We start from the raw sequence: 22,119 nt of genomic DNA, 5'->3' as shown, positions 1-22,119 counted from the left end.
GGAAGGGCTTCAATTTTACCTAAGAAACCACTAGAAAACTGTAGTGTTGAGCCTTAATATGGTGATGCTCGAGTTGGAGCAGCAGATGGACTTCTGTGTGTCAGCAAAGGCCAGATATTACTACCTGCCCAAAACAAAAGGCCCACTGACAAGATATTCTCAATGAGTTCCACAGCTGAGACCCAATGTCCTGTGGAAACAGATTAGGAAGACACTTTTTTTCAAAAATACTTCCAGCATCTAACAGAGTAACTACAGAGATGTGACATCAGTCAGCTATGACTCTGAACCAAAAGGGTCAACTGCAGTACATCAGGGTATCAAACACACAGCCTACAGGCTGTATCTCACCCACGGCGATGGGTCATCCAGCCCACAGGGCTTCTGCCCACGGCTGTCAGCAGCAAAAGAGTTAACCTCACCAATGCTCAACCCCCTGTTGCTGCAGTTGCCAGAACCATTGTGTCAGTGCTGCCAGCACCCAAGGTGTGAATGCTGCTAGAGAATTTAGTACTTTCAATTGCAGCTGATGACTAAAATTGGCAGCAGTTAGTAACAGCGGTTGAGCAGCAGTATTCTTAACTCCCTAGCTGTTGGATACATCAGCACAGTGGCTGTGCCAGCTGCAGCCAGAAGCCCCACAGGTCCAAAGGCAAGCTGACCAACCTGCAAGACGCCTCACAATCCAGATCCAGCCTGCTAACACAAATGAATTTAGCATCCCTGTAGTACACCATATCTTTTTGGAATTCTTCTTGAGAGAGAGAGAGAGAGAGAGAGAGTTCTGATGTCTCTCTCTCTAGAGAAGTAGATACCAGTACTTCATAATTCTCAACTCAGAGTCATTCAGCAGTTTCCAAAACTTCTACTTTGGAGATGTCCCTTGGCTCCTGTTGTTCTGGCCCTTTGATATTGACAGTCAGGTAAACAAGGCATGCTCAATCAAGTGCTTCTTAAGATCTCCCTTTTTGATTTCTTGCTTTGGAAGTAAAAGGCATTACAAACACTCTCAGGCACTGTAAGCACTTGATGTGCAGGTCTCCAAAGGGTGTTCTTTCAGTGCCTGAGACTTAAGTGCTCCACTGAATGTACCATGACTGAATCTTACACTAACACTGGCAAGACAGGGTTTTGTACACAATTAAATAGGTCTACAGGTTAAACTAACCAATAATGGTAGATGAGGCAACAATTCTGGGGCTACTTGATGTGCCAGTGTAAAATGTTGTTCAGGGCATTAAGACAGTGGAGGAGTGCAGACCAGGTATCGCATGTGCAGCCTTTAACAATGAAATTACTTTAGAGTGATGCCAAAATTGTAAGACCTACAGCAATACAAAGAAAGAGTCCTTTAAGGAGTTCCTGCTTTCCCTGCTAAGCCTGCAGCTCATTCCCACTGGTACAGGCAGTGTAGAGGAGGAAATAGAAGCACTAGGGCTGCCTGTCCTCTGCTGCTCTCATAGGCTGTACACCTGTTGGATAAGCTCTTTATTTGGATTAGGTAATAACTCCCCTGGCCATGCTCCAAGAGCGGAATCGCTGCCTCTCAATCACACTAACCCCCACAGGCAAACAGTGTACTGGGACAGGCAAAGGCCAGGAATTTATTTCTCACATTCCTCTTCTACAGATAGGGAAGACAGACTGATGAAAAAGAACTACTCGGGTCATAATCTTTCCCCACAGAACACCTCTTATATTTGCCTCCCTCTTCTAGCAGTCATCAGGCCATAGTGATAAAACATTAATTGGACTTGTGCAGAGCTTTTTTAGACACAGAGCTCAAGCATTTGAGTGGGTCACACCCATTATTCCTATTCTACAGGAGGCAGAGAAGCAACTTTCCATGAAGGGGTGCAGGATTGTTGATGTCAGGAAAAAAGACTGGGACTCAAAAGTAACTGGATCCTTGTCCTGCACTCAGTCTAGTAGACTACAGCATACCCACTTAGCTCCTAGCCACTAACTCCAATGAAAGCCCCATTCAAAAGCCCTGGGTCTTACCTTACCACTCTCAAGCCTCATACAGTCATCCCCATTACAGAATCATACATAGTCCTCCGTTAAGAGCATGATAACCACTAATGCAAATTTCTGTGTTGTATTTTGCTTAGAAAAACAAGGATAAAAAGGGGACATATTCAAGTGGAAGCTTCTAAGAAAGGGGTTCCCTGCTGCTTTTCTTTTGTCTTCAAATTCTCTAAGTTTTACGTTCAAGGAAAAAACAAGCTCAGGACCTATCAGAGATTCCTTTCTGCCAAATAACAAATTATACCTGGCACACGTATTGCAGCACCAGAGAAAACCCAGTCTTCCCAGATTTCCAGATCCAAAGGAGGTCAAGAGCCCAGATGGACATTGTCTAAAGAGTTACCATCACTATTTCCAGTTTTCCAGCCCTTCCCTTACTGCACCCAAACTTCTTTCAAACCTTGGGATTTGGGTCCTTTTTCATAGGCTGTTTCTGGTAGTGGTGCTGGTGAAATGCTGGGAACCGTTACCTTACACATTGAAAAGTACTCCAGAGCAAGAAGCCAGCAAGTCTGTGAAGAAGCTCCTGGATGCCGTGCTGCACAGTCTTCTCCATCAACAAGTGAAGGACAAGCAGCTTAACTTACCTGACTGCTGAGAAGGGCCTGCTGTCCACTATGCGAGTGTCCGACTGAACAGCCCATAAGGACCCGCTAGTGCTAAGTGCTGAGTGGTGACTGGGAGGGGAGGCTGTGTTCCCTTTGCTTATGGCTGCACTTGCCAGGTTCAGGTTTGTTAACTAAAAACAAACAAAAAAAAGAGATCAGAAACAACAAAGACAAGGGAGCAGCAACAGGTGGTTCTGAATAACATACAGCTAAAGGGACCACCCACTAGCACAGAGTCTTATAATGAAAAGACGACTTCTGGAGAAATTTTCCTTTCTTCTCTGGAGAAAGGAGGTCCTGAATGGGACTAAAGTTGTACTGGCAGTATCTAGTGGAGTGGGCAATGGCAAAAGGGCAAAAAAACCCTAGAGGCAAAAGACTGATAGTCAAGAACAATGGAACCATGAAAAACCTAATCTGTTTTCAGCAGTAACAATAGCCAGACATTACCCCACCACTTCCCTCTAGCATAGTGCAAATGACCATACCAGCCTCTCTCTGCCCATTTACAATAATCTGGGTCACTGAGCAAGCTGTCTCTATATATGCATATATATAAATGACCCATCATCATGGGCATCTTCTATATAGATCCAACCAAATTGTATTGTAAATGAGAGACGTTTGCCACCACATCTTTACAAAGCTGTTCATCCATGTAAGAAGATGAATCAAGTAATGACTGTTGTTGGGATTGGGGGTGTGGATGGGGACTGCCTTTGCTCTAGCAAAATTATAATAAAATTGCATGTATATTTTAAAATATAAAAATGCATTCAATTGCATCCTTCTCCCATCACCATTTTTGTGCCACTTTTCTTCGTAAGAAAGCAAACCATTTGAATAATTCCTGTCTGTTAGCATGTCTGAAGAGTACCCAGCACAATAGATCAATTGTACTGACTGCCATAATATTTAATTATGTAAAAAGCTCTGTTAAAAGAACATTACTCAGGTTGCACAACAAAGCACTCACAATTCAGGAACTGCCAAAATTAAAGCTGTTTGTGGAACTAATTCATCTGCCTTCTGGGCATGCATTATAATACAATCTGCAATTACCTGATCACACAATGTTTTTTTTTCATGACACACTCAGAGCACAGAACTCATCTGCTCTGGTGATGAAACAGGGCTATATACTGAAGGAGGCTGTTATCTATAGGATCCCTGCCTCATTTTTTGTAGCAGCTGAAAGGTATGCAGTGAATGAATCAAGGAACTGAGGGAAGGGAAGAGGCAATCTCATAGCTATGTCTGCCACAGAGCTCCTATATGATAGCCAAATCACTTAAACAAAATGTTTCACAAGAGATCATTCATTGTGCATTTCTAACATCTGAGTACTTGACTTTGCAACTTTAACTATGTTATTTTTATTTGCTTTCATGCAATTTCCTAAATTAAAACAAGAACAAAAAATCTATTTGAATGCCATTATGTGACATCATATTGATACACAAAAGGTTTGTCAGCAGGGTTGCAATCTTTATATCTGCTAAGCTGACCTCTGCTATTTGAGCAAATGGAGTAGCTGAAAGCAAGCATACATGTCATCCCTGGGCCAAATTCTGGGTCACCCTGATGCACTGGGTGAAATTCAGGAATCCTGGCTTCCATCAAAGGCTGTGTAGGGGAGTGCTTATTAGTGGGCACAGACTCTTACACCTATCTCCCCCAAGCTCGATTTCTCCTGTCTCTTCCTCTCACAGTTCTCTCTTCCTCCTCAACTCCTGTCCAAGTGCTGTTCTTCTCACCTAGTCAATCCCAGTCTCCACTCAGTCTCTTGCCCTGTTAATCCTAGTTTCAGTCCTAGTTTATTCTTCCACTCAGCCACTCTACTTTAGACAGTCCTTTGATTCCTCCTCAGCCCGGCTATGGAAAAATGCATTTTTATCCAAAAAGGGAGAGAGAGCTACTGTTTGGGAAATACAGCTCCCTACCCCCATATTCAAGTCAGGCAGCTTTGCCATGCTGCCTCAGTCTAGTGCAGGGGTTGGAGTGGCTCACTGGGAATGCAAGAAACAAGACAGCCTGAGAATGAAACAGGGCTACGGCTGCAGTGGTTCTGCCACATCTGTACTGCTACAGAATCATTCAAATGTAACAACTGCATCCTAAATTATACTGGTATCCTCTGATATTGCTACAATTGTTATCTGTCTCTATATGCACCAGTCTGTCTTCCTCTACTTCTAATCGCTCTAATCTCCAGTTGCCCATTCTTTCTACCCCCAATGGAGCTCAGCATCAGTCTCCCTCCCCAGGCTCCTTGTCCCAGTTTCTTTTCCCATTAAGTTCCAGATCATCTACTACATCTCAGATCCCTATCAGATATGTCTCCCTCCAAACACACTTTTTCTGCCTCGCTGGTTCAGTCTCCCCTCCCAACATCAGTTTTCCCATTGCCCACTATTCCTTCTTTGACCAATTAACTCCCTCTACCCGATGCATGAGTCTGAATTCAAGTCAAGCAGCTTCCTTTGCTGTACCGCCTCAGCTTAGGCAAGGGTTGGAATGGCTCCTTGCGAACACTGAAAACAGGGATCCTTCTGTCTGCTATGGTACAGAGTTACAACTGCAGGAAAAGCTCTTTTCAGCCCAAACTAGAGCATCCTTAGGGTGGAGGGATGGGATTTAAGGAATTCTTTCAAAGGAATTTAGCTGGTAGGCTCCAGCAAGTCTCTAGACAGGACTAGATTTTCACAGGGATGATAGAAGACGCATCCCAGACACAAAATCTACCCAATTCATCAAATTTCAAGTCACTCCTGTCAAATACAAGAAAGGAGTTATAGCTTCTCAAACAGTTGTACCAAAAATGTATTTTTACCTAGCCCCCTGCTTGGAAGTACCTGAACTGTTTTGGTTAACATTTTCCATAAATAGTCCCTGCTGACAAAACATCCAGCAGGGAAATTCAGCCCAAATTATAAAAATTAGACCACTGGTTCTCAACCAGGGTGCCTCGAGATCCTTGCAAGGGTGCCACACAAGGTTAGCACTCAAGTATGCAAACATGTTTCACAGGATAAACCCAGAGGTTTCAAATAAGAATATATAGTGTTAAAAATATTCTGTCCTGCTGCAGTCTGAGTTCTCTGCTCTAGTATATTTTGTCAGTCAAAAACGGGTGAAAACTAAGAGCTAGGATTTTGTGAAGGGTGCTACAAATCTTGTAAGGGGTGCCTTGAGTCTAAAAAAGTTAGGAACCACTGAATGAGCTTGTTATAAGCAATAAAAAAGGGAAGGTCTTACAATGAGAAGCTGGGTGACATTGGTACGAAAGTTTCTGCCTGGAAGAACACCCTTTAAGATACTACTTTTGGCTTATGAAACAAAAGTAAAGTGAGAAGGAATTTTCTCACTATGATAGCTCCACCCAAAGAAACAAAACTTAAAAGAACACCTTTTTGGCACCACAGACAATTTTCTTTCTAACGAATTCAAAATGGATATTGTTTTGTAACATGATAATTCTCTATGGAACTTGAATTAAAAAGGTTTTAAAGCCTGCTGTTTGTTTCAAATATTGGTCCCGTCTCTATAAATTAACCTAGGGCTGCTGTTGCATTTTTTAATGTGTGTAAGGGTGCTGTGCCAATAATTCATGTTGAATTCATGCTCATCTCAAATACTACACTTGTATTCATAAGCACTGTTAAAGCCACTGCTACGCTTTTACCATAGTTATGGCTACTTAGTTAACTTTGTTTATCAGTTAGGTGATTGTTATAGTGTCTTATTAACTTATACTCATCTATTGCTTGTCTTTTACTTATTCATTCATGCACCTGCAGCATGACAAATTTTTATTAATCAATTCAATGGCACTGGCACATTGTGTCAGGTCATCAACTTTGTTTTCAAGAGTACTTTGACTACCAGAATACTTCCGCTGCATCCCACAGCGTTCTATTATATGTGACTACTGCCATCGATTCTTATATAATAAAGGGCTTAGTCCATTTGTCTGTCTGTCTGTAGCACTCCTAGAGGACTCTGGCCGGTTAGTAAAACAACCAATCAGAGTGCAGAGCACCACCATGACGGCAAGGACAGAGTAGAGAAGGAGAGGCCAGCACCGCTGGCAGAGGGGAGTGGAGGAGGTGACAGTAGGGCAAGCTCCCCTCCCCCCTCCCCCCTCCTCCCATTCCTGGAAGGCGGCAGTGGCGCGGGTGGTGGGTGGAAACACTCCATCCCCCCCGGCCCCCTCCCCAATCATTCTTGATGGGCAATTCACTAGTAGTTCTATAACAAGGGAAGTCAACCCCTGTCATGCATGCCAGAGTGTGGTACACAAAGGCATTTTGTTTGGTACTCATACTTCAGTGAAGGGGCTGTGGCTGCGCTGACACAAGTATCAGGCCATTCACAGCTCCCCCAACATCCACCCCTGGAACATCTTACAAGTCAAAGTTGTGTTTTTGGCACTCTGCACAAAAACACTGCCAACTACTGTCCTATAACACTGACCGAAGTGTTATTTTGATGCTCCAGAAGGTGGTACTAAGGCCTTTTGTAGTACTATGTTAATAGTAAATATGTATATTGCGGTAGCAGTTAAAAGCCTCAAACTATATTGGCCTCTGTATTAGGTGCTGTACACATATTTAATAGTTGATGAAACCTGCCCCCCCAATAACCATACAACCCAAAAAAGACACAAGACAACAGGTAGATCAGGCCAGAACAAGTGGGCCATGGTGATAACTGCAATAGGATGTATGCAAATCTTAACTAGCTAGTAGCAGGGATCACAACTCTCTTAGAGAAGACTGGTGTTGAGAGGACATCTATTCAACTCTTTCCTCAACACACCAATATCAGGGTGCATTTAGTTATAGTTGTATCACCCCATCACCCTTCGCAAGCTACTTTGGTACAGTTCCCCCTCTGATAGCCTATCTTTGTTTATTTTAAAGCTGCCTTTCCAGACAAAACAGGTGAGCAAATAGCAGATTTCACACATTCCAGCTAGACAGGTGTTTAAATTACAGCAGGATTAAATACACGCAACAAATTTAGAGAGGGAGAGATTGAGAACACCATAGAAAGTGTAGGGCATATTTGCAGCCAGCCCACCCGGTTAGGTGTGACTGCTTATTACTGATCCATGCTCTGATAGCTTTCAGCTGCTATAATTAACCTGTCAGGACTTTGTTTTGGTGAATTCCTGGGGCACCCTGCAACACAATATCTGTGATCAGAAGCTTGGCTCTGATTTTTCCCAGTGGTGACAATCATTACTAATCCTCTCACCTGCCTGATGAAACTGCTCACACAGCTTCAGATGGAGGGAAATTTTTTAGCAACAGGTAAGCTTTTACTTGGAAGTTAGGGGACAGTGAGAGGGCAATTTTACAGTACCTAGACCAGCAATTCTCAATCAGGGTGTTGCAGCACCCTAGGGTGCCTTGAGATCCTTTTAAGGATGACAAGGTGTGCCACACAACGTTAGCACTGTTAGGTACAAAAACATGATTTACAAGATGAACCCAGAGATTTCAAATAGGAATCTGTAGCATTAAAAACATTCTAACCCGTTGTGATCTTTGTGTTTCTTGCAACAGAAAGTTTGCTCTATTATTTTTCTATAGTAAAAAATAAGTGAAAACTAGGAGCTGGCATTTTCTGACAGGTACCTCGAGTCTAAAAAGGTTGAGAACCACTGACCTAGACCAGCAGGGCTTAAGCCCCGGCCCACAGGCCAGTCCCTGGTGCCAAAAGGTTGAGAACCACTGACTTAGACCAGAACTGTAGAAAAGGCTTCTTCCAAAATAACCTACAGAACTCCTTGCATTTAAATATAGAAATATTCCACTAGCAAAATAAGTAGCTATAAAATTTCACACCTAATGAAGACTTCTTCTAGGTCTGCCATAAAAGCTAAGACTTTAGCACCACAGGAAAGACAGAGCACTTGATCCTGCTACCTTTTGCCAGTGGATAGTGGTTAAAGATGAGTAAGCCATGACATTGCAGTGGGAGGTGAATGAAGGTAAATAGAAGAGAATTTCTTCAAGGGTTCTGCAGCTGCAGATGGGATGACTCCAAATTTCTCTGTGCAGAGCCAGCACATCTGAAAGACACCTCTTTCCCCAGAACAAAGGGACAAGACTGGAACAGCAAAAGGCTGGAGTTCAGGATAGGGCCATCACCAGAACTAGTCCATTCTAGTCATATATGGTTCCACCAACAGTGTTACCCTAGTCTGCCCATCTGTCAGCTATTCAAACAAAAAGCTTCACACAGCCTCTCGTGAATGGAATGACTTCCCTGTACTGACCTGTCGGAACACCACCCTTTCCTCCAAAAAACCTTCTCAATAGACCACTAATATAATGTTATCTCAAGGGGCAGAGGGCATTTACCAAAACTTTATTGATAAAAAATACTGCAAACAAGTGTGTGTAGAATGGGGGGGGAAGGGGGGGGAGCAAAATCCAGCCTGCCAGGCCATTCTATCCAGCCTGCAGGGGCTCCTAACAATTTTTGAAAATAAATAATAATATGCCCTGAAACCCCATCAAAGCTGACAAGAAAGAGGGGCAGTAGGAACCAGGTGGAGCCTCAGCAGGACTGAACAGCCCTGCCCACCCCCAGCCATTTCATTCCCTTCCTGCTCCAGCAACACTTGGCTGCCCCCTGGACTGGGGAGCATGGGGCGGCACCGGTACGTGGGGGGGGGGGCGGCAGGGGCAGAGCATGTGCATGCACACCCCACCATACATGTGCACCCACACACGCCTCACACTGCCATACATGCAGACCCCCCACATCTCCCCACAAACCCCAGGTACCAGCCCCTCACAAACCCCATACCCACCCACACCCCACATCCACACACACCTCCACATGCTCTCTCACCCCACATGCACAGCCCCGACAAACCTATACCCCCCCAATATACAAGAGTAAAACCAAATTAATGAATGCTGTAACATGTTCACTTTTTAGAACATAATTTGGTATTTTTCTAGTTCCAAGAAGGCAAAACCCCTTACTGAAAGGAGTACTTCCTAGAGGTAAAGAAAGGAACTTCTGGTGGCAAAGATCAGAGGTTAGGGGGCAGGACTTCTAATCACAAGATAGCAACCAGGGGTGAGGCATCTGTCAAGGGGCAGGGCTACCAATGCGGCCCTCAAGAGCTTGCCAAAACTGGGCAAGCAGCCTTCCGCCCAAAATAATTGCCCACCCCTGGTGTAGAAGCTGTACTTATTTGACTGAATCTCTCCTACTCTTCCCTTCAAGGAGCAATCAATCATTTGGACTGGAAATTCTGGGTGATATAATAATGTGACTATTATTTATTAATTTGTTCCACACTGCAGACCAGTATTGCATTTTCCAAGCCTCACTATAGAGCTGCCATACGCATTTTCTGGCCAAAGCCAAGCCTAAGTTGGCCCAACACTGTTCCCAGTTCCTCCAGTAATAATGGAGCCAGCCCGTCTGCCTCGCCTTCCTCAACGCTTTGAGATGCCAGAATCCAACAGGCCATCACAGCGTGGGAAACATCATTGGATCTTAACTTGCCTCTTTTCTGGAGAGCAAAAGGAAACCCCAAACCACCAACCTCTTACTAAACCCACAGCTCTGACTGTTTGCATAATGACACGAAATACACTCAAGTAAAAACCTTTCAGGGAAACCACGTGGTACACACCCTCCTCCAGGGTCATCCTCTCATGACCCAGGTCAACTTGCTGGCCACACCCAGCCAGTACAAATCTACTCTAAGGCAGTTTCATTTTGTGCACAGATCAGCGCTTAAAAAGACCAGCTAGAAAAAATGAGAACTGGGCTTACAGGGCTGGGAGGTGTGAAATCTGTGCGCGAACCAAGCCTGATCTGGCCAAAGGCCTGTGACATTCCTTCTCCGCTCACTGAGCTTACCATCTTACAGAATATGCATATGCATACAGAGCACAAGTGTTCCAGTCTCCAGAAAATGTTCCAGACAAAGACCTGCCAGAGACATTCCTGGGAAACCTGACAAACTCACAGATTCCTTTGTAGTGTCTCCAGCATATGCATCCATTTAACAATATAAAAAAATAAAATAAAAAACGCTGCTGTGGATGGCTGAAATCACTTTTTGCTTCTCCTAAAGCATCAGACTCCCATATAAGCAATCTCTGCCTCAAAACTTCCCAGTGGGAGCGATTTTGATAGGGGACAGAGCAGCCAAATGTTTGATGATTGGGATGTAATCCTTCACATGAGGTCTTAGCTGTTCAGGTTGGCCCATTTGGTGACTATCTGCCAACTGCAGGGCTTGCTTCACCATAACAAAAGCCTCTGCTCCCATTCTCTTTAGAGCCTCAGAGCAGCAGGATAGGTGTAATTCCTGAACTGCAGAAACCACTGACATTTTCTCCTCCTACAACCTCTGCTAAGACTAGTAATATTATTGCTGATGCTACAAGTCAGCACTGTTAGGAGTAACCCCAGTCCCTGTGTGAACGGCTTGAGGCTGAGGAACACAGGTGGACCCTGCAATCCTGCAGAGAACATTTTTGAAAGACAGAGATCAGGAAAAGCCCAGACTTTATCCCTATTCTCTTCTTCCCTTTTTCTGGGTCGTGAAATAAGCTCTCAGACTTTCTGGGAAGATGCCCTCCATTCTCTTTTCCTGGACTCCTAAGGGAGAAAGCTATATACAACAAACCAAAGGGTTACTCAAAAAATACAGGCAGCCTGAGACTCCATGAGACAGGTTTAGCACAGCAACGAACCAGGCACTGGCTATAATGCACTGTACTTGGATTTCATCTATTTTCCAAGTGTTGTGGTCTCAGTTTAATCTCTATTTAGCCTCCCTAAAACACTCTACTCAGGTCTGGGATGGGAGGAGCTGGACATTAACTGGGATCTGAGCAGTGTATACCTCAGCAGTGTAAACATGCAGTTTATTTTGTGGACATGTAGGACAAGGGGGCCTCAGGCTGTTTACCTGAGAGAGACGTAGTGCAGAGAGATGTAAAGCCCTGGGTGAGATCGCTGCTATAGTCGATACCCAAATGAATGGCCTTGTTCTGGGATGGTCTTTAGCAGACAACTCCCACAAGGTTACCCTGGGCCACTGCATGCTGGCCATGCTGTGCCCCTCCCCCTAGAGGTCCAATAAGCTTAGCTGGGTTTTGCTAATTTTCACTTTCTAGCAAGAAAAGTGCCTCATCCCCTTGGGGATCTGTCAGCACATTTGCAGAAGACCTGGCTGCTAGATCCCGGGTACTGGCATACTGTACAGCAGAGACGGAGACAGCTCATTCTGGCCTTCGCCTGGGTGGTCCGATGTTATCCCTTTGATTAAGCTCCCTGGCTAGAGGAACTGGAGCTATTCCTAACTATAGCCAAATCCTGAAATCTCACTCTCCCTTGCGGAGAGGGGCAGAGCTCCCACCAGGCTTCCCCTCCTCCTCCTCCTCGCAAAGCAGGACCAATTCAACACATTCTTCTGCTCACTAACATGAATAACCACAAAGTGCTACAGCCTGGTAGATATCAGCAACAGCCCTCACGCCAGCCAGTGATAGAGACCTCCCACAGATCCAATACTTCAAGAGCATTATTTACCTCACTTTTTTTTTAACCTACACCATACTTTAGAGAATTCACAGTATTCATGGGGGGAAGAGGGGGAGAGTGTCTACACATGCATGTGTCATTTGTGCTAAAACTAACCCCACTCTGTACAGTAGAGTGTACTCCCTGTAGGAAGTCCATCCAAACAAGGAAGCAGCCATCTTGTGCACTAAATAAATTTGCTGAGTGAACTTTAGGTTTAAACACACTGTAAAGCACATTGCAGGACACAAAAATGTCTGGATTACTGTAGCAGGGCCCTCATCCAACAGGAAAAAGCACAGTCTGCTATTAACTGTGAGGGAAAGACACTATCTTGACTACTGCTTCGTGTCTTGGCCTTCCAAAAATAGAAGAGGATCCGGTAAAATCCTTTACATGGTCAACAAAAGGTAGGAAAACCCCTGCCCAACTGAAGGGGATATTATCAACTCCACCATTTTTTCAGGCTACTTCCTAATTACACTTTGATTTTATCTAACCCGATCTGCAAAAATCTTTCACCCACATCCTAAACTTACCCAAACAAAAGGCAAATCAGAACACTTCAAGATCTAGAGACACAATATTAAATATCATTAGCATATTGAGAGCACTGAATCTTAACTACTTCCACGTTCAAAAAGATATTAACACAATCTTTGTCCAGCATTGGGTCTTAAGACCCAGACTGAAAACAAATCATGGAAATTCAAGGATGCCAGGCACTAACAGAACTGCTTCATTACAACCATATCATCAACTTTATGAATGAAGGAAAGTCTAGCTGTGTACAATGAGACAAAGTAAGAAAGGGTCACAACAGTAGAAGCAGCAACATAGCATACAGATTCCTCACAGAGGCAGCATGTGAGAAATTTCTCCCAGGCGTGTGCAATAATGATAGTGGGTGCATGAGAGAGGAACCATGTGTGTGGTACTGTGGCCATAATCAAGGGAGAAAGTAGTATTCCAGGGGCATGCATTCAAGAGGCACCGCAGACAGAGGGGCACTAAAAAGGAGAAACTGTGGCACTGCAACTGGAAAGGCAAAACGTATGCATGTTCTTGAAAGGGCAAATGTAGTATTGTGGAGGGATGCACGAGGGGGAGATAGCACGGCACTGCAGCCAGAGTCAGTATATAAGCACAAGAAAGGGAAAGTGTATGGTATTGCGGACAGGCATTGAAAAGATAGGGAGGATGGAACATTACTACAGGCAGAAGTTGCATGAGACAGTATATGGCATTATGGGCAGGAAAGGCCAGGCTTGAAAGACTGCAGCTCTGGAGCAGGTGAGCATGAATGAGGGAGAATACAATACCATAGGCAGGCACTCAGAGAGAGGGAAGAGGGAACAACTCTGTGAGAAAGATACTGTGGGTGGGCACACAGGCAAAAGAGCATGCATAGCGGTGGTTTTGCTGCCTTGTGAGAAACAACGAAGGAATAGAATGGTTACTTGGCAGGAGATATTACGGGTGGATGGAAGAGCACAAAGGCTTGTAAGCACGTGTGCATGCAGTACTGCAAGCAGGGAGGGGGAGCGTGCATACGATACTGTGGGCAGATGAACACAAGCAATATTTTGTCTGGGTGCAAGCAACCGTCATTTGACAGCACACAGTTGTGCAGGTGAAGTGGGAGAGCACACTCCTGAGGCAAAGGACACTGATATTGAGGGCCCGGCAGGAAAGAGGGCAAGTGTAGCAGTGCATGAGGGTGGGTGCATTTGCATGAGGGAGGGCTGCGTGTGTGAGTGCAGGTCACTGTGTGGGGACTCAATTGAGAATTTTTTTCATTATGGAAGAAAACAGAAAATTCCCATTAACTGAAATTCTGAACCAAAAAAAATTGTGCTTTAGCTACAAGCATTTCACTTAGACAAAACTGAAATATGCCTTACTGTGAAGGCTGAAATTCAGGGTTATGGAAACGCTTTAAAAAAAGGTGAGTTACAAATATTTGTCCAAGACAACCTAGTTCATAAACACATCTGGTCTTCAACTAAAAAAGTTCTGTATTCTCAGAGTCGATGCAAAGACATATTTTGACACCTCTTGAAGACAGAGCAACCTAGGCAAGCAGCCATTCAAGTTTCCCCACTGTTCCTACCAATACTGCTCCATACTTCTAGGGACCTTCCTCTCTAGGGGCAAGACAGAAGGTCAGGTTGCACAGTTCAGTCAGCCTGTTTGGCAGACACCCAGAAAAACAAGAGGATCCAATTCCAAAGGTGTTTTGGTGTTATGGCAATATATCCATTAAGCCAAACTGAAGCAAGTGAACTGTACACAAGGGACAAAGGCATCAAATGTAGTCAGAGCTACCAGGATTGAACTAAGGCTTTATGGACCACCTAAGTAACCTATGCACCCTTCCGAGTCAGTCAGTTCCCCACATTTTTGAATGGTAAGAAAAAACAGAGAAACTGACCACAATTGCTAAGTAACCCAACAAGATATTCACAAACATCAATTAAAACAATAAAATATGGACAGAGGCAGAACAGTAGTAGGTGCAACCCACCATAACCACTAGCCATCCCTCAGAAAATGCAGTAAAACATCCCTGTTGAATCCCACTCAACACAACATTTTCCAAACATGCATCCAAATTGATGATTCCTACAGCATTCCACAACAGTCAAGCAATTTGGGTTATTTTGTAGCAGATAGAAAACAGGGAAAAGTAATTTGCAAAGTGAAAGCCCTGACTTGGAGAACCTCCTATTGGCAGTCTCTCTAATTCAGTTAGGGGAATCTAGCTTGAGCACCTCTGATGATTACAGCTGCAGCAATACTGCATGGAGGGAGGTGGTCTCTCATTTAGGTAGAGTAATTTAAGACATTACAGCTCAAAGCCAAGACCTTAAAATGCTAGCTGGAAGCCAAAGCAGATCATACAGCATCACCATCATGTTCCTGAACTAATGTCCTGCTTAGCAAAAGGGCTATACCACATTCCACACTAGCTTAAACTTCAGAACCAATTTAGAATACAACTGAAATACAGAATTTTATCAAAAACTGTTATAACCTGCCCTATGCTCTTTCTGGATTTCCACTGTTATCATTCTGCTTGCCCAGGTATTTCTATGGAAACAGACTATGGAAACTTTCTGCCCTTCTCATCAGTCTGATTCTATTTCCTAATTCTCCCAGTAATGCTGCAATCCAGTGTGTGACACGTCACCGTTAGGAAACAGAGTAGTTGACTTTAAGGCAATAAGAATGTGAGAAATTAAAGATGGGAAACACCTTGTTCACATTTAAACTACTCACTGGGGGCTGGGACAGGATCGTTCCTTACAATATATTTTCTAGTGCTTTGGCCCAGTCTAACTATATTAAATGACAAGGCTTCAATCACTACCCTCTGCAACTTAAAAGAACTATTATCTAATAGGGTTTTAGTTACTGTAAAGACATCACAGCAACAAGAAAGAAAAACAATTTTCACAAGATTCTTTCTTCTCAGCATGTCCTGTGACTCTGAAACAGGAGTATGTGCCAGATTTCCATAGTAACAAAGAGAAACCAACCTCACTGCCCACATACCTGCTGTGTAAGGAGACTGATGTGGCTGGGTGGTGAATACTGCCTGGCTGCCTGTTTCTCTGCCAGTCGCTGCAGTTCTGCTGCTACAGTGCTGGGGTTGTAGCGTCTGCCCTGGGAGGATGCGTCTTCTGCATCTTTGTACACCCTGGCTGAGCTTGCACGTTGCCGACTTGGGCTGCGATGACACGAACCTGCCAAACAGTTTTCATCCACTTAGAAGAAGAGTGCAGAAGGTCAGGCTGCAGAGAGCTCTTCATGCCCTCTGGGCTTGACACCAAGGCAAAGAAGTGAATGGGAGAGGTTTGTACCCTGGCAATAACAGAAATACAAGCAGGCGCAATACTTTCTACAGACCTTCTCCATGGTCTCCATTCTGCACTTGGGCTGCATTTCTGAGCTTCTCTAAACCAGCACCAATCTCTCAATTCATCTTGACATGAAACATCACCAAGTTACAATGGGACATTGCTTTAATATAGTGAGAATAAACAGCCAGTGCCTGGAACTGCTGCAATAGACAAATGGCTAGGATTTGAGGAACTGAAGACATTTTTGCACTTCATCCCAGAAAGAGAAAGGGGAGTTTGGAAGCCAAGTGTGTAGCTGGAAATTGCCCCTGTAGAAACATACCTCTTTCTAACATTAGTTGGACCCAAAATTCCATTTAAAACACAGGCACTTGGCTTTATATACCAAGAGGATCAGTAACAAGTTAAATGCGGATACTGCTTCCTTCTTAGGAGGAAAAAATATTAAACACAAATATAATTCAAAAGAATTCACAGATTGAAAACTGGCTGGAGGGCCATGAACAGAAGGTTTTTATAGACAGCAAACCACCAAGGAGGTCAAAGCATCACAGTTGCACTGTAAGATCAGGAATGAATATTTCCATTTATGATCTGGATAACTGATAATATGGCACATTATTGAGATTCATAGATAATTAGAAGGACTACAATAAATAAAAGGAGAGAGAAAAAAAGAAGAGACCTAAAAATATTAGAAATGTGGGCAGAAGGTAAGAATCTCATTTGCACTTGGGGAAAAAAAATGCAGCTAATACATCTGGTATAACCAACTTCAAAGCCAGATATTCAATGGAAGGAAGAAACCTATGAAGCAGAAACAGCTGAGAGGGAGGTGGGAAGTTCAGGCAAAAACTTGACATAAATTTGTAATGGGATATGGCTGTAAAAAAAGACAGCACCATTTGGGACTGCACATACAGAGGCATCACACCACAGATTAGAGGATTAGGTCCTTCTCTTTAATTATAACCTCACCTGGTACACTGCTTTCAGTTCTGGGCATCTCATTTCCTTTAAACTCTGACAAATTGGAGGAAGCATAGAGAACAGCAACAAAAATAGTCAGAGGGCTGGAGGGGCTGACTTATGAGGGAAGATTAACAGAGACAAATTGTCTATCTTGGGTAAGAGAAGACAAAGCAGGCTTGGTAACAGTCTGCAAGTACTTGATGGCTATAAACACCAGAACAGGACAGGAATTAGAAAAGTGCAAGGAAGCAGATGTAATACACAGAGAAGTAAGAGCAATGGCCTGAAGTTAGAAGGGAAATTTTTTACCTGGAGACCAGGAAAAACCTTACTAGAAGCAAGTCTGTAAAATCATCTACCCAGGTAAATATGGAAACAGGCCCAGGATTAGGGATATTTAAAACAAAGATTAATATAGGAGTAGGACATTATCTACCCTGGCTCCCAAGAAGCAGTTTCAAAGGCACCTAAATAAAGTTTCCTAGCTTTCACTCAGAAGCTTCTTTGAATTCCAGAAAGCAGACCAAACAATTCAAACATTTTCTTTCTGTTTCACAGTTCTAGAGGTAGAAGTGAGACACTGTTACTCCCTCTCTGAAGTACCTCACGCAAACCCTGTAATTCAAGGATGGCCTGACTGTCACAGCACAATCAGCCTTTGGGCTGAAAATATGTCTGGTACTTTTCATACAAAACCTGCAACAGCTTTGCTTAAAAGCAAACGGATCCCTTTAAATAAGCAAGTGCATCAGGGTTGGGTTTTTTTGGATCTCTGTGAACATGTGATGGAGTGTTCTGTCTACACCAAACCTAGATTTCTGGGGTTACTGCAGGAGGAAATCCACTCTGCTAAATAGAGCAGTTTCTCAAAAACAGGGGCATTAGACTAGGTATCCTGATCATAATTTGATACAGGCTACAGTCTGCCCGCTTAAACCTCTGCTTCCTTTAGTTTCTTCTGATAAGCATGGATTTTGCTATCTTATACTGTTGTTGGCATGACTCAGCCATGTTCCCACCACAGAGGTGGCTGCACTTCAGTCATAAATGAGATTCCTGTACTTGGCTGGTAAGATGTTTTCAGGTACACCAGGGCAAAAGGTCCTAGAGAAATATGAAGGTGTGTTCACAATATGTGAAATCCCTTAAACCAGTGCATCTTCAGTGGTGTCATGTGGAGGCCCTAGTCAGTCTCTAATGTGTGGCAAGTTGCCAGTTTCCTTCAGCAGGAGATAAGAGTAAGCAAGCAGCCCGCACCATCTCAAAGAGGGCCTCTGTACTATTGAAACCACCCCAAAATTGCTAAAAACAAAATGGGAATGTGTATGACTACAGTATTACAATGAATACACATTATTTCCCGCCTCTGCAAGTTAGACCAACCAGACCCAAATAAGTTGAGCTCCCTTTTCCCCTGCACAATAAACAGGAATGATCAACACAATAAGGGAGATTTCCTCTTCCAAAGAGGAATGTAATTCTCATTAAAAGACCAGGATTTGCAACCTTGGAAATTGAGGATTTCTGCCTATACTGGTATAGGTACAGACTATACACATTCTGCGCTAAATTAGTAGCCTGGACAGCTGTTTTGCAGCCCCTCCTCATCTCTTCTAGGTTAACAGATAAGAGACTGGTCAGTGCTACTTAAGAGATAGGAGCCTGATTTAGATGGTATGAAGAACATGCCAATTTCAAGAAGAATCTGAGCTAATGAAAGATTTACCCAAAAGAACAAATTCACTTATCTAAAATGTCCAGCCCACTCACCTGCTTTTGCAGAGGACGGTCTGGATAATTTCTGGCTGTAGATCTGAGCAACACTGTGAAAGGATGAGAATGGACCAGTAGTGTGGCCACCAGACTGAGAACGGTGCAAATCTGCATGGCTAGATGTTGGGTGGGATACCGTGTTTGTAGAGAAAGACTGGTTGCCAGAAACTGTGCTGTGGTTCTGGGAAGGCGGGGAAGATGGGGACTGAGTCAGTCCAGGACCAACTGGAGGAGGCAGAGATGAGCGGTGACTAGACACCTGTGTGTTTTCAGAGGCTGTGGTATGAGATGAAAACTGTGAGCTGATGCTTCTCTGGAGCATAGCACCAGGACCAGTGGAAGAAGTACTGTGAGGGCTGCACTGAGGTAATTTCAGCTCGTCTTCTGTGAAGGATAAAGAAAGGCAAATCAGGACATTTCATAAGGTAAACTTTTTTCCAGAGTCCCACAGATAATGGCCACTTAGCCAATGGCCTACGTTTGTTGGCTTGATGAAAGCTAAGAAAACCTTAGCTACCAGGAAGGACTGGCAAAAAACTGAACTAGACCTATCCTCTTCCTGAACTCACTTTATCTAGCAGATAAGGTTCTCTGAGTAGATGTGATATCTTTTATTAGACCAGCTGGGTAGTTGGAAAAGAGTTCCTAGCAAGGTCTCAGGTGCAATCACCCTTCTTCAGGCACAGGAAGTCTCTTGCCTGAAGAAGGGTGACTATGCCCAAAAGCTTGCTCATAACTTTTTTCCAACTACTCAGTTGGTCTAATAAAAGATATCACATCCACGCAAAAAACCTTGCCTGCCTATGTCCTTAGACCAACACAGCTACAACCAAAAACCCAGCAACACTAAATTAATCTAGCAGAGGCCTTTCACCAAAGACAGAAACTAATTTCAAGTGCTAATGAAAGAACTATTCACCCTAGAACATCTTTTCTGTCCATTTATTAAGTGAGAGGCCATCCTGGCAAATTCTTCTTATGGAACTCAAGCTGGGACTTCTTCAGGTTGTTTCTGCCTCTAGGATCTGACTAAATTAATTGTTCAAATAGTTTAAATCTAAACAATCTACATCTACATCCCAACTGTTTACTGCAGAACTAACCCCACTCCTGGCTGACTGGTTCACTTACGAAATGATCCGACTTCTTTGGGCTTGTCACCTTTTAGCTCTCCTTCTGCATTTAGTTCTGCCATGGAACATTCAAGCTGATTACTTTGCACTTCCTCCACTACCTCAGGAAGATCTGAAATTATGTTTAAGCATCACGGAACAGAGTTCAGGTTGCTAACTCTATGGAAACTGGAGTAAGGTTTAATATCTTGCTGCCAGGCTGAATTAATTTCCCACTTGTTACTGTGGTTCTTACCGCTGTTTAAGCAGCTTTCATTTTTGTTATCCAGAGCATGATATCACATGGAGTAAATTCTACCCCCACACTGGAATGCCTGATCAGTCCCATGTATAAGATCCACCCCTCTCTAAACTATGCAGGGATCCCATGTCAAGAGAGATAAAACTCATCATCACCCCCATGGCTTCCTATATTCATGCTGAGACTCATTTCTGAGGTTCTACACTTTCTCTCTCACACACACATACACACCCCCTTGATAGCCAGCCCTTGTCTACCTGTAAACTCTCAGAACTGCCAAGGCACTCACCTTTCTGGGCTGTGCTTTCTGATGGATCGCTGCTGTTGCAGGGCTTTGAGGTTCTGGGTTTGGTACCCAAGAATACACTGGCTGACTTATTCTTGTGTGTGTAAAATGTCAGCACCTCCTCTAAGTCGCTCTCACTATGACAGGAAGAGAAGGAAGTCTGAATTTTAGAGGATTCTGCCCTCATGTGCAGAAACAACAGAACCTCTCAATAGAAACAAAAACATGAGGCTGAACAGACCAAAGGAGTCTGAGAAATTACTGTCCTCAATAGGAAGAATACCTGGAACTGAAACATGCCCTAGTCTGTGTTATGGAATAGCACAGCTCTTGGCTGGTAATGGCATTACTGAAATGCCATTACCAGCATCTCAGTGTGGCAGGGACCTTAGGCTAGACAAAATAAAAAAAGCCTTGATATTATATAATTTTTTGTGACCTCCACTCAACTGGATTAATTCAGGTCTGAGCAACTACCATTACCAAGCTTCCACCAGGACTCCCCAGAGCAAGAGGCCATCAAGAATTCTGCTCAGCCTGTTTCATATTCATTATTAATGTCCTCCCCCAAAGGAGGGTACTAATAATACCACTAAACAGGCCCACTAAGAGGTGGACATGTTAATTAAGAAATGCCACAGAATCAAAAAGAGAAGTGGTCAACATTTTCACAGGTCCAACAGAAATTGTGACTACTCCTTTTTTTTACTTTTTGGGCAACAAATATATTCTACTGTAAAACCTTCCCCTAAAGTCCTACTCCTTGTTACCTCTTAGTCAGTTCCAGTCCCTTAGCCCTTCTGTTAAGAATACTTTTTGAGCTGTACTTCTAGCTTACTGAATGACATTTTTCTTTCCCTTACTTTTCTGAGCTGTGGCTTGTGACCATGTAGTACAACACAACATCAGCAAGCAGGAGGATACCGCTGGCAACAGTCACAACAAAACACAATTCAAGAAGGCAAAGTAAAGATTCTTGGCAGAAATTACAATTCTGCAAGGTGTCCTCTGCACATATTCGTGCCTGTGAGATGCACCTCTGGCACAACAGAGCTCTGGAAAAAGCAGTGCCTATTCAGACTTCACAAGTGTTTAGACTTTCAAAACACATCACAAAGCTCATCTATCTTTCTCAGGCCTTTGAAAACAGTATGAGGGTGGAAAAGGGCTGTGGTGAAGAAGTTATTGGTTGTGAGGGTGATTTAAGCCTCCAGGTTGCTTTTCTTGTTGTCAGTGGCTTCGAGTGAACTGACTTGCAGAATTATATTTGGGTATTAATTCAGTTACATTTTTAAAGTTGTCAAGGGTGTTTAGAGCCTACAGCTAGGTACTCTCTTAGCATGTATAACACGAAACATGATACATACACAAACCACCCTCTCTTGGCACCAAGGTTAGGTTTTTGTCTAACAAGTGGTAACAACTAGTCTTCATCTTGTTCAATGTCTCAGTGACTTGCAGAACCAGCCTTCAAAAGAAGATTTTCCCCTTTTGCCTGACCCACTGAAGACTGGCCAGTTGGCTTAAGCCATAAATGCCAATGCAGAGTAGAATGGCAGATGCTAAAGTTTTTAGAAATACCTGAAGCATCATAAAAAAAGCAGAGGGAATACTTAAAAACCACTCACCCCTCAGC

The 22,119-nt window shown here is 43.6% G+C and overlaps 1 protein-coding gene across 6 annotated transcripts in view; it reads right to left on the bottom strand.

Moving 5' to 3' along the window:
- The window catches only part of TTLL5 (tubulin tyrosine ligase like 5), a 178,569-nt gene that overhangs the window by 73,284 nt on the left and 83,166 nt on the right, over window positions 1-22,119 (bottom strand). For all 6 annotated transcript variants that reach the window (XR_016440344.1, XM_090033722.1, XM_090033723.1 and 3 more), the window contains 4 exons: window positions 20,487-20,620; window positions 18,821-19,207; window positions 15,771-15,961; window positions 2,619-2,770 (listed from right to left, as the gene is read on the bottom strand). Coding sequence is in view for 5 of the 6 variants with exons in the window: in XM_090033722.1 (XP_089889848.1) it covers window positions 2,619-2,770; window positions 15,771-15,961; window positions 18,821-19,207; window positions 20,487-20,620 (864 nt within the window). In the remaining variant the exon portion in view is untranslated. The remainder of the gene's footprint in view (window positions 1-2,618; window positions 2,771-15,770; window positions 15,962-18,820; window positions 19,208-20,486; window positions 20,621-22,119) is intronic.

This window comes from Crocodylus siamensis, chromosome 2, assembly GCF_052110815.1.
Source record: "Crocodylus siamensis isolate JL-2025a chromosome 2, ASM5211081v1, whole genome shotgun sequence".
Classification (NCBI taxonomy): domain Eukaryota; kingdom Metazoa; phylum Chordata; order Crocodylia; family Crocodylidae; genus Crocodylus; species Crocodylus siamensis.
Note: the sequence above shows the minus strand (reverse complement) of the source record. Positions and strands in the feature narration are given on the sequence as shown.